This window comes from Barbus barbus (genome assembly GCF_936440315.1).
Source record: "Barbus barbus genome assembly, chromosome: 11".
NCBI lineage: Eukaryota > Metazoa > Chordata > Actinopteri > Cypriniformes > Cyprinidae > Barbus > Barbus barbus.
This window is the reverse complement of record NC_136739.1, coordinates 24704652-24716908: the sequence shown is the minus strand read 5'-3', so window position 1 is coordinate 24716908 and position 12257 is coordinate 24704652. Positions and strand designations below refer to the sequence as shown.

The following is a 12257-nucleotide window of genomic DNA, read 5'->3' as shown; positions in this document are numbered from 1 at the left end:
CACTGGTACAAAAAATTGTAATTTACTGTCACTCTGTCTTATTTACTTACCCTCATGTCGTTCCGTATGACTTCCTTTCTTTCATGGAAAGTTTTAATAGAACACACTAGCCAAATGTAAAAATGAGGTGGCATAAAAGTCATTGTACGATCTGTGCCCTATATTCAAAGTGAAGTGTGCCCCTGCTGTGCAGTGGTGTTTGGTGCCAACAGTGGTGTTTTGTGGTGTATATTGTAGTATAGATATTTTGTGCAGTCCATTTTGTAATTTCTACAGAAGTAAAAACCATTAGAGATTAACTATTTAACTTCAGTTTACACAAAGTTATAGTATGGTTACTTTAAATGTAGAGTATAATAAATAGTTAATAAAGTATCTAGTTATCTAATATCTAGTTGTCAAAAAGATGTTCTCGCTGATGTTATACTGTACATGTTCATGTACAACTTTTCAAATATAAAGATCCTGCTTACATTGGAAAAGTCCAAAAGTTGTCGAAGAAAGAAAGGTACACTTGGTCTTTTAAGGCTGGGCCTAGTAAATGTTCAGATATTAATTTTGAGTAAATAGTTGTTTAAGAAATGAACAATTACATCAAACACAAACATAAGAAATCCTACTTTATTTCTCTTTTATTTTACAATACAATTCTGACTACAACGCCAGATACAAGTGTCCATCCGCAGAGGAGGGGAAAAATGCTAATGAGGAAAGCAGTGTCTGATATTAAAGATTACAAATAAAGCACATCTCACAAGAACACACGTAGCTAAAAAATAAAATGGATACCTGAAACCAGGTGAAGTCCATCCTCTCATGCACCACCAAGCATCCATCCAAACACATGGGAGGTCCTCAGATCATACTACAGTATCTTTATCTGATACAGAAAACTTAAATAAAATAAATTAGGAAACAAACAAGGCAGCACTGCGTTTCATGATTATTAGTGTTGTTCAAACAAACTGCAATACCTTGTGGCAATATTTGCTACATTTCACACGAATGCTGCATCCAGTAATACTGTTTCAAAATCCTACCAGCTTTTACACAGGTTTAGTTCTCCAGCGTAATTCTCACATCATCTCTGATAAAAACTATACCACTACAAAGCATTAAAGGGATGGTTTGCCCCAAAAATGTAACAATGTCATCATATACACACCCTCATATTGTTCAAAACATGATTTTTCCAAGATGGAACGAAAAAGGAGATGCTTTAAACAATGTTCACGCTGCTCTATTCCATACGATGTAGGTGAATGGGGACCAGGGGCTTTTAAGCTCCAAAAAGCACCAATATACATACTGATTATGGTCAATAGGGCTTATGTTCCACCAAGGAATGAAAGGTATACATGTTTTGGGTGAGTACATGATATCAGAATTTTCATTTTGGAGTGAACCATCCCTTTAACTTTTGATTAACATACACAAGCAGACATACAGATACCCCACTGCACACAAAACAAAGTACAAACCAGTTGGGTACATTATTCCAAGTATAAATATGATAAATTTATGGCTTTTTCCATTTGAGATAATATCTGTTTAAGGAGTTCATAGTGCAAACTTTTATCATATAAAAGTTATACTGTAGCCCAGGCATCTTAACGTGTTATTCTAATTTCACTGACTTCCACTTAAGTATAAATGCTCTGCGAGGAGCTATGAGAACATCAGTTCATTAGCTCCCCACCAGAAACTAAAGTCTTATTGTGGCACTGTGTTCAAATGCTAAATTGACCCAGACAGGCCTCTATGGCTTTCTTCCAGTCTCACAGATAATGGTCTTTTCCTGCCAGCTCATTTTCACATTCAAAGGCCTTTAGTGGTCTGTATCCAGCTCCAGGATCTGCAACAGGTCCAACCATGCCGAGAGATACTTATATGCAGTATCAAACTGCACGCCTGCTGGCTAAGGCCCTCAGAAGTAGTCCCTTCGTCGTGAATCGTCACTTATGAAGGAAGGGTTCCACTGAGCTGGGTAGATGCAGGAATGCCTCGAACCGGGGAGACCGGAGAATGGATACAGGCCATTACGCTCCAGGTCAGAGTTCCTCAGTGCAGGCTAAGAGAGAACAGCGGTCACATATTAGCTAATCATGTGGAAAATGTACTAATACAGGATGTGCAAAGCCATGTGAAGTGTTTTTCTGCCACAAAATAAAAAAAAATAGTAATTGCAACTTTTTCTCTCACAATTCAGATTTTTTTTCCTCAAAATTGCAAGTTTATTCTCACAATTCATACTAACCGTGTGCTTCATAATTCAGACTTCTCACAATTTCTGAGAGGCAGAATTACGAGATGGTAATTGCAATTTACCATTAACAACACAACTGCAAAAAAAGTCTGAATTGTGAAATTTAAACTCAGAATTGTAAATAAAAAAGTTGCAATTTCCTTTTTTATGTTTTTATTCCATTGTAGAATAAAGCTTCCATATAAGACACATTAAAAAACCAAAGCCTCCATATATGCCATGGCTCATTTCTGATTTTATAATTCACTATAAATGACCAATGAAATCTCTGGAGTTTAAACTGCATGATCAAATGTAAAAAAAAATTTTTTTTTATTTATTTATTTATTTGATCAGGGACAATGCACAAAAAACATTAGTCTAAAAAAGAAGAGATGTCATGTGCCAGGTTATAGCAAAAAATGCTAATTTCCACCCGCAGTCCCTGGACAGGTTGATATTATACTTACACAAATTCATAAAATAAAAAAATTATTTTAAGCTTATGGTATGTGCATATGATCACATACCGAGTAATAAATGTCTGTCATTTGCAGGAGATTTTTGGTACTGCCGTTCTCCTGCATCTCAATAGTATCTCGGCCCCACTCCATAGACACACGATTATTTTTAGGAAACTCTGCGTAGGGCGACATCTGAAGGTCTCCACTTTTGAAAATGATTTTGTTGATGTCATTTTTGTCCTTTCTGAGGATGCAGTGAAGAAAAATATTTTTGAGACATTTTTGTGGTTTAAAACTTCCCAAGATATGTATCTGTAAAATAAAGAGGAAAGCTGCATATTTATTTCAAGATCTTACTTGCAGCAGGTGACTATAAGTGCAATGACGACAATCAACAGAAGAGCTCCTCCAGCAGGAGAGACCACCACAGCTATCAGCTTATAGACTATTAAACACAACATCATTTTAGCGACATAAAGATCTTTTTTTTCATTGAAACACAAGTCTGAAAATAATACCAATTTAACTGAATATTTTTCACAAGCTTTATATATCATGCAGCTAAATAATTAAGTTATAAAAATAAAGCTATTTTTAAATATTTTAATATCAAAGATTTTATCAGTAAAAGTATAATGTAAATTAAAATAAAATCTTACAATTATTGCAGTTGAAACCTCCAAATCCAAACATGCACCTGAAGAAGTTAAAAAAGCTTTTTGTTTTGTTTTGTTTTCTGCATAAACACATATGTACAAAACACATACTAATGCACACAACCAGACAAAATGTTGGACAAAATTAACTAAATTTGTTTCCTATGATCTTTTTAAACCTTTGATCTAAGGGCTTATCCTTAAATGCCTGAAAGTGGAAATAGATGAGTTGGACCGTAAAGTGAAGGAAAGCAGCCAAATAGCGACAAACATGCCCAGCATAAATGAGAACTCTCAAAAGTGTTTAAAAAGCACCTCATGAAGTTAAGAGAATGCCCAGGGTGGTTAAAGCTGTAATCTAAACAAAAGCAGGCTCGGGGGTTACCCTGTGGGGTAATGCTGTGGGGAAGACGCCTGTGAGGAGAGATGTGTTGATAATGTGTGTGAGTGCCGGTAAGAGTGTGGGAGAGATTGTTTGGAGAAGATGTGAGGGGATCGGGTCGAGAGGACATGTTGTAGGATGGCTGGAGAGGAGAAGTTTGGATACTTCTGCCTCGGTGAGGGGACAGAAGGAGAAGATGGGAGCTAGAGCGGTGGATGTGGTTGATCGGAGGTCCTGCGGAGTTGAGAACTGGTTGCTGATTGTTCTAGTTTTGTTCAGGTCCGACGGATATCAGTGATACTAAAATGACACTGGCTAAAATACAAGATTTTTTTAACATTTTAAACTGTGGGGATGAAACAATAGTCTATAATTAGTAGGTGTGTCCAAACATTGACTGATTGTTTACAGTAATATTGATTTAAAATTCATTACAAAAACATATACTTACTCAACACAGCTGCCGTTAACAAGCTTGAGTCCATCTCCACAGTCTAAAAAACAGTGAACGAAATAAAAAATTCTAAATGAGAAACTTGGCATTCATTTGTACAGCGGCAGCAAAGTCCAACAGTTTAAATGTATTCAATCAAAGAACTGAAAAGACACAAGCATATGTTGTACCTCTGCAGGTCATGTCCTCTGGGTTCTTTTTAAAGTATCCTGGTTTGCACTGACAGTACGGGGTCCCGCTAGAGTCCGTGCACTCAGAATACTGCAAATCACACGTGGTGTTCTGGGCCAAACACAGGCTCTCCGCTAAACAGAAAGAAGTGCTTCATTTCAAATGGCTTCCCAGAGATAAACAGTGTGACAAAGAGTTTTCCAAAATATTATTTTAGGGGCTAAGAGAGCCCCCCTCAAGACTGTGTTATCCGTGTGTATTGCGTGACTGGTATTATCATATCTCTGGTGGAGTGGAGTAGAGGATAAGAACAGAAGGGGATGTCTTTGAGATAAGAGTATTATGTAGACAGCGAGCGTTGAATGGTACCGTGATAGGAGAGATGGTGCTGAAGCTTAATGGTGCAGTGCGAGTACGTCCGGCTGCAGTTGCTCAGGCACATCTGGATGCTGTTGCAGACATCTGTGCTGGTCACATTAGTGGAGAGTGAAAACATGCTCACCGCTGAGATCTGCACATCTCCTCCATCTCTGCACAAGGCATATGCATTCACATGTGAGATAAAAAAAATAACGCCCGGAATTCTAGTTAGAAATAAAAATATGAATTTGCATATAAGAGTAATATTACTGAGTAATATGAATTACTTGGCAACAGGTACCGTAGGTGATATGAAGAACATTTCTACTGATAAACAGTATCTCACTATAGGTCAGTAATTTTTTTAAAGAAATACTTTATTCTGGAAGGATGTATTAAATTGTATTACAATGTTACGAAAGATTTCTATTTTAAATAAATGCTGTTCTTTCTATTCATCAAAGAATCCTTAAAAAAGTATCACAGCTTTCACAAAAATATTAAGCACCACAACCGTTTTCATTACAACATTAGATATTTCTGAAAGATCATGTAACACTGAAGACGGGAGTTAACGGCTGTTGAAAATGTAGTATTTGCCATCACAGGAATAGAATACAACTTTTAAAATGCATTAAAATAGAACATATTTAGATTGTAATTGTAATAAAAAAAAAGTTTTTATTGTATTTTTTGATCAAATAAATGCAGACAGAAACCATCCCCCTCAAAAAAATTAAAAATTACCACCAAACATTTGAACAGTAATGTAGGCTATATTTCTAAAAATGCTGGAATATATTTTTGGAGAATCCATTTAATTTAATTACATTTTCTAATTAATCATTTTTATTAAATATTAAAATTGTATCAAATCAGCTTTAAGTTCCACCCCTTAAAACTAAGTTATTTTATCTCACTCTGTATTTTTACATTAATTCTTGCATTAGTCTCTTTAAACGGCCCTGCCTACTGGTAGCTGCCCAAATATATCCGAAGGATCATGTGACACTACATACAGCTGTATAAATGGTATAGCAAAATGTATAGAAAAGATATTGACACTGGATTGACACATCAGTAGCTGCATTGTACAGTTGATTTTTAGTGCCCCGTCTGGCCTATTCCTGTTGGGTCTCTGAAAGATAGAAAGTAGAAACTTACTTTTTATGTAAAGTGGAACGTCGGTAACCATGGAAGATGGAGAGTGAGGCATTGAGCTGAAAAACCAATACACAAATGTATAAAATTAACCTCAACTCCATATTCAGTATATCACATTATCATCTGCAACCAATTTCATTCTCTATTTCTATAATGGTTTCTGCATTAGCTGATTAGCTGTGGGTTTTGTGGTTGTGTAGAAGTCAGGTATGTGATGCAGTACAATGTCACATACCAGCTGTAAAATCTCTCTGTGCAGCTCATGCGGACCTGAACTTCTGAGATGCATTGAGGTGTTGACGGTGAAAGTGCCCAAAAATGTCTTCACTGCAAGGTAAAGCCAAAGCAAATACAGTAAGGGTGTCGTAAGGTTATCACCAAAATACATTTATGCACTCTGAACATTGTTTTATTGTGGACAACTGACAACTTACCTGGCATACAACTACGGCCATCCTCCAAGTCAAAGCCCAAGGCACACTGACAGCTGAAAGAGCCACCTGTGTTCACACACACTGACCCCTGGGGGCACGGACTATTCACACACTCATCCAAATCTACAGAAAACACAGCCTAATCAATCATTGTTCATTTTTGTCACAAACCCTTATGAAAACAAACACATATGTGATTAATTATGGACAAACGATATGTTATCATCTTCCATCTTACTTATAAAAATGGAAGAAAATAGAAAACAATACATAACGTAATGGATGTATTTAAATAAATATAATTCAATGTATTTATATTATATTATTTTCTAATGACTAGCATGAAAAAGTCGATTCCTGTTCCTGTTTGTCACTGCACTTTTAACAAGTAATATTGTCCAGTCTGGTTGTTAGTGTACATTTAAGTGGGCTTCTTACGTTCCGTGCAGAAGGGTCCTGTCCATGCAGGCAGACACTGACAGTGGTAACGTCCCTTAGCTGATCTAACACAGTGGCCTCCATTTGCACAAGTTTGAGGCCCACACACATGATCTAAAGCGGAGAAAGAGATGGCTTGAATTGTTCAAAGTAAATCAAATGAACAGGTGAATTCACAAAGAATGTTTACAACTGTAAACAATGGAACAACTGTTAACATTAAGATTTTTATTTTTGCAAAAATCACGTTTACGACACTACTGTGGTTGCCAGAGTGGTTCTAAGGAATTTTTAACACTATAGTATACAGTTACTAGAGTGATACTTACTAGTCTGAGTCAAAAGAGCCAACCCAAGTCTCTATTTCAGTCTATGGGATTTGTTTGTCTGTTTCATCATCTGGTAAAGAAACTCTTTAATAATAATAAAAATAATGATTCACCCCAAAATAAAGATTCTGTCATCATTTATGACTTACTTTCTTCTGTGGAACATAAAAGAAGATGTTGCAGTGTTTCATGTTTATATATAATGGGAGTCAGTGGCCTCCAATGTTCTTTTAAATATCTTCTTTTTTGTTCCACAAAATAACACTGAACACTTAAAAACACTATTAAATTAACATTTAACACTATTCATGAAATTTTTAAATGAATGTCTATTTTTCATACAGTACATTATACTGCTGTGATGCCTTAATTCACTTGTAGCATTGAATTTTTTTTTTTTAGACAAATGCACACTACTATTCAAACATTTAGGGTCTTTGGGTTTTAGGGTTTTTATAAAAAGTTGCATATGCTCACCAATGCTGCATTTATTTGATTGAAAAAATAAAACAGAAACTTTAAAAGAGCAGAATTTATTTGAAATATAAATAGTTTGTAACATTATAAAATGTCTTCACTTTAATAATAAGTTTTGAATGGTAGTGTATATACATTTAATATTGCCATTTAACTGTAATATCAGTGAATCCTCAACAAGTACCATTAATAATACCAACAAAAATTATGATTTGAATGATGCTATTTACAAGTCACTGTATAAATACTAAAAGTCAAACATACCTGGCGATGCTGTTGACTTAAATGGTATCTGTGTGGTTGTCATTCCCATCTCTGTGGTGCTTCTGTCCGTATGATTCCGGGTGGTTTCCACCACAGTGGTCTTGGACGGGGTGCTCTTGCTGTAAGGTGTTGTTGCACGTCCGCCATGTGCAGTAGTGTTCCCTGGTGTTGCCGTGCTGGTTTCTAAGTGCAAGGTGGTGACGTCAGCAGAATCAGATGTACTGGGTGCATGTGGTCCACCAGTAGTGGAGGTAAGCGGACGTTGGGCTGTGGTGGGTGTCGTCCGCAGTACCTGAACAACATCTGTGGTAACGATGGTAGTGTGTTCTGTTTGGGCTTGCGGTGTAGTGCTCGGCTGGAGCTGACGAGTGGTGACGAGAGGAGTCATGGTAGTGAAAGTGTTGGTAGAACTGTAAACAGTTGATGCCTCATCAGTGGCTTCCTCTGTAACCTGTGGCCTATGAGTTTCTGGCATGGCAGATGTTGACACCACTTCCGTGTTGGTCTGATCATCAGTTTTTGGGACGAAGGATGGTTTGCCAGCAAGGAACTTTGTAAATGAGTCATCAATTGTGGTGGCTACATCTTCGGGCACTGGGGGTGCAGTGGTCAGGCCCTGAACGGTTGTCTCCTCCACTGTATGGGTCGGAGACCCTTCGAGTTCCTCACGGCCAGTTGAGCTGACAGATACAGTTGAAAACTCAGTGGAAGCATCAGTATCCAGCGAATAAGTTACTGTGGAATTACTACTCTGTTGGGATGTGCTAGAGGCATTGTGTTCACCGGAGGTAAAAGGTGGGATAGATGACACAGAGTCACCGGTTTCTGTATAAGGCGTCCCACCACTCACCGATGTGGCATCCATTTCCCCTTCATCTCTGTTGATCATTGTAAGAGGGGGTGTTGAATTTGGTTTGTCAGTATCAGACACCTGTTCAAAAGTCTGTCCTGTGACACTAGATTGTCCCGTCTGTGACTCAGTGCTGTGGGAAAACGTTGACTGCTCAGTCTCCAAAGAGTGGCCTTGAGTTGCATTGGTGACATTATGATCTTCAAAAGTGGGTTCAGTCTGTTCAGACAATGTAGATACATCTTCTGCGGTTTCCTCCGTGCCCTGGGTGGCTCCTGTCGTTCTCACTTCCCAGCTGTAGGTTTGAGAGACAGCATCTGAGGAGTTGGAGTCCTCAGTGTACGCAGAGGTGCTGTTGGAGGTCACAGAGAGCAGCGTGCGTTCTCTGACTCGGTTGGTTGTGGAAATGTAGGTGCTATCTGTTTGAGAGACAGACTCGGTGGTGTCAACATCTCTCAGATCTGTTACGGGAACCTCTCGCACTGTTCGAGCCTCTGTAACTGGATGGTGGCTGGTGATGCTGTGCGATGCTACTGATGGACCCTCCCATTGGGCTGTGGCATTGTGGGTAAACTCTTCGTCACTCTGCAGATGTTCAGTGGAATCATCTGAGGTCATCCTCCAGTCAGCTGTATTTGTAGAGATGCTTAAAGGTTTTTCTGAATGTCCTGGTTTGGGTAAATAAAGAACAATATATTGGAAACTATATACACTCCAAAAAGTGATAAATTCACTTAACTTAAAAAAATTTAGGAAACCCCTTGCCTTAAAATGATCAAGTAAATAATAATTTTAAAAATTAAGTTAAGTGAATTGTCAAGTTCACTTAACTTATTCTTTTAAATTATTATTTACTTGATCATTTTAAGGCAACGGGTTTCCTCAATTTTTTTAAGTTAAGTCAACTTATCACTTTTTACAGTGTATAAACTGAAAATAGTACTGAAATTCAGGAAAGGAGAAATTTGAGAAGCATGTCCACTAGGGTGCGCTTCGTGTGGTGTGAGCCTTGGGAAACCTCATGAACTATGTGAGATGTTTTCAGAAGTGACTGCGGATGTAATGATTTTGGGTGGAGAACAATTGGCAGCCAAGCTCGTCTAACCTAACAAAAGCTTGGGCCCTAAAAATGGAGGGGATCTGACCCATTGGGACCTGCTGTTTCCTTCCTTCAGCTGACCTAGCAAAGTCCATATTACAGCGTTGTCACTGCCTGCATGGAGTTCATACACAGGCAAAACTTTAATCAAGAGGACCTCTTATTATCCAAGCTGTTTAAACAGCATATTGACACATACTCAATAACATATTGAGTAGCATTACCTTTATTGTCAACAAATCATCCCTAGATACTCCAATATGAAACAAATAAACAAAACATGCTTTTTACCCAGTTAATAAAATATTTAGCAGCTCTGATGCATAATTTCCACTTCATTTATTTCTATGTTAATCAGTTAAATTAAGTACAGTAAGATATGCTTGTTGCTTTGTTTCTTAGTAAGAAACTGCAGCATGGCTCTGCTGTACATGGCTATAAAATAAAATCATAAGATACAACAATAAAACTTCTGGTTTGTAGCAATTCATTCTAATCTGAATGAGCTATTGTGAAATGAAGGTTTCCAGCATAAAATCTGTTGAAATTGATTTTAGTGTGGAAAGCCATGATATGATTTTGGGTCCAAAAATCGACTCACTCACTTAAAATGTCTCTTTGGGCTTGCATTACAGGGATCTTTCAACAGAAGAACTTTCAGCTTGTATTATGATCAGGGATATTCAGTCCGCTATAAATGATGGGAACGAAGAAAGGCCTAAAAATAAGCCGTTTCTTCAGAAAGTAGATTAATATGACAGTAATGTGTAAGATAAAATAGAATTCACATACATTAGTATTTTTTGATAGTAGTATTATAGTATTTTTTGAGCCAAAATTTCTCAGATATGCATGTGAAAGTAAAGCTAGAATAATGTGTCGCATAATTGTTTTCCCCTTCCCCAAATCCTCTGATGTCTTAAATGAGATACAAGGCTATAAATCCATATGGACTTTTTAAGACTAATTCTGAAATGTATACCTAGAAAGAGTGGCTAATGGCCAAAATAATGTTAATATATAATTGCAGAAATATATTTACTCAAAATTCACTACAAAATGTTTTAAAACAATCTATATCGGAGTCAGTTCACTGCATTTAATTCTATTTACTTAATTGCAAACTTGATGCCAAAAATGTCAACAGGACAAATGACATGGAGTGGAAGTTCTCCAAATTAAATCACATAAAACAAAAACAATCACTGGCATAAACAGTAGACTGAAAAGAACTCAAGAAAGTGGAACAGTTTATGAACCAGGATAGTCATGAGCCAAGGAGGTCATTCATTAAAAGAGATGCTCTTCCAAAAACTGAGGAAACTGAGTGCAAGTAATCTCATTAGTTCATACTTCATACTTGAAACAGATCTCTTTACTACTATAATAATAATAATAATAATGCATGGAATTGAGACAACATTCATAAATATATTTTATACATATTACATTTATTAAATATTAGGCTTTCCTGATTTACACAAGTCTTCATCACGAGCAACTTCTGAGTGCAATCTAACTGCAACAGTTTTGTTTCAAAACACTACTGCTGTACACCTCAAAATAAACTTCTCAACTTGATAGTTTACACTTACTGTAGATTTATGCTCTAGCTGAACCTAGTGTGTTTGCTGCCTATCTAGACAGCACTGCTGGGCATCACAGCGCATGGAAGTCTTACCCTCTCGAGCTCCAGTGACGGACGCTGTTGCAGTGGCCTCTCTCCCCGGCCAGGAGGTGGTTTGTTTTACACCAGTTGGGCGGGTAAAAAAAGTTTCGGTAGCGTTACTCAGTGGGTTATCGGTGTCCGCGTCTGGAGAGAAGGTATCGGCTATCACAGTATTCAGGACAAGCAGAAAGACCGTGAAAACCACACGGCGAGCGCGTCTCTCGACACACGTTTCCATTATAAAGGCGACCAGGCGGACTTCCTAATAAATAAAACGCCAAAGTGCTCCGGGTCACCATCGGAAAGTGAGTCCCTTTAACAGTTTCCCATGAGTAAATTCCTTACGTTGGTTTTAAAGTTGGAGATGAAGACTCGGAAGGGTTATATTTCATGCACCGGAGCAGTGGGTGACTCCTCCCTCCGGCAGGCGATAGCGGTTTCCACCCCATTCCTCTGAATAAACCCACTTTCACAAATGTGTGCTCAATTCGGTTTTGACAGTCAAATGATGCCACAACAGATGGGATTCTTATTTTTCCCTCTCAAGTCTTCATTACGCAAAATGATTTACTCCCCACTCTTAGACTTTTCTATGCATTAACATTAAGACATTATAAAATATAACACGTTAAATGACATTCACAATTGACACCATTGATAATGCAACTTGACAATTATTTTTAAAAAGATCTGACATTTCCTGGCAACATGAATGGCCATAAAACAGAGCTCAACTTCATGCACCTCAATCACAGCAGTTTATTCCTTATTAATGTGAATTGCACTGGATATGGTAGACTT

The 12257-nt window shown here is 37.6% G+C and overlaps 1 protein-coding gene across 2 annotated transcripts; it reads right to left on the bottom strand.

Annotated features, from left to right (window-relative positions):
• Positions 1-599: 599 nt before the first annotated feature.
• LOC306876868 (protein HEG-like) lies at positions 600-11881 on the bottom strand. Of its 2 annotated transcripts, none has more exons than XM_079428304.1 (13): positions 11469-11881; positions 7839-9356; positions 6769-6882; positions 6331-6453; positions 6132-6223; positions 5897-5952; positions 4742-4902; positions 4372-4506; positions 4199-4241; positions 3369-3406; positions 3067-3154; positions 2776-2953; positions 600-2071 (listed from the first exon to the last, which is right to left on the bottom strand). In XM_079428304.1, exons 1-13 carry the CDS (start codon positions 11692-11694, stop codon positions 1928-1930), a joined length of 2916 nt encoding a protein of 971 aa, XP_079284430.1. In that variant the 5' UTR covers positions 11695-11881; the 3' UTR covers positions 600-1927. The 2 variants fall into 2 exon arrangements, with proteins under 2 accessions (XP_079284430.1, XP_079284431.1); XM_079428305.1 differs by having other exon boundaries at positions 11383-11825.
• Positions 11882-12257: the final 376 nt, after the last annotated feature.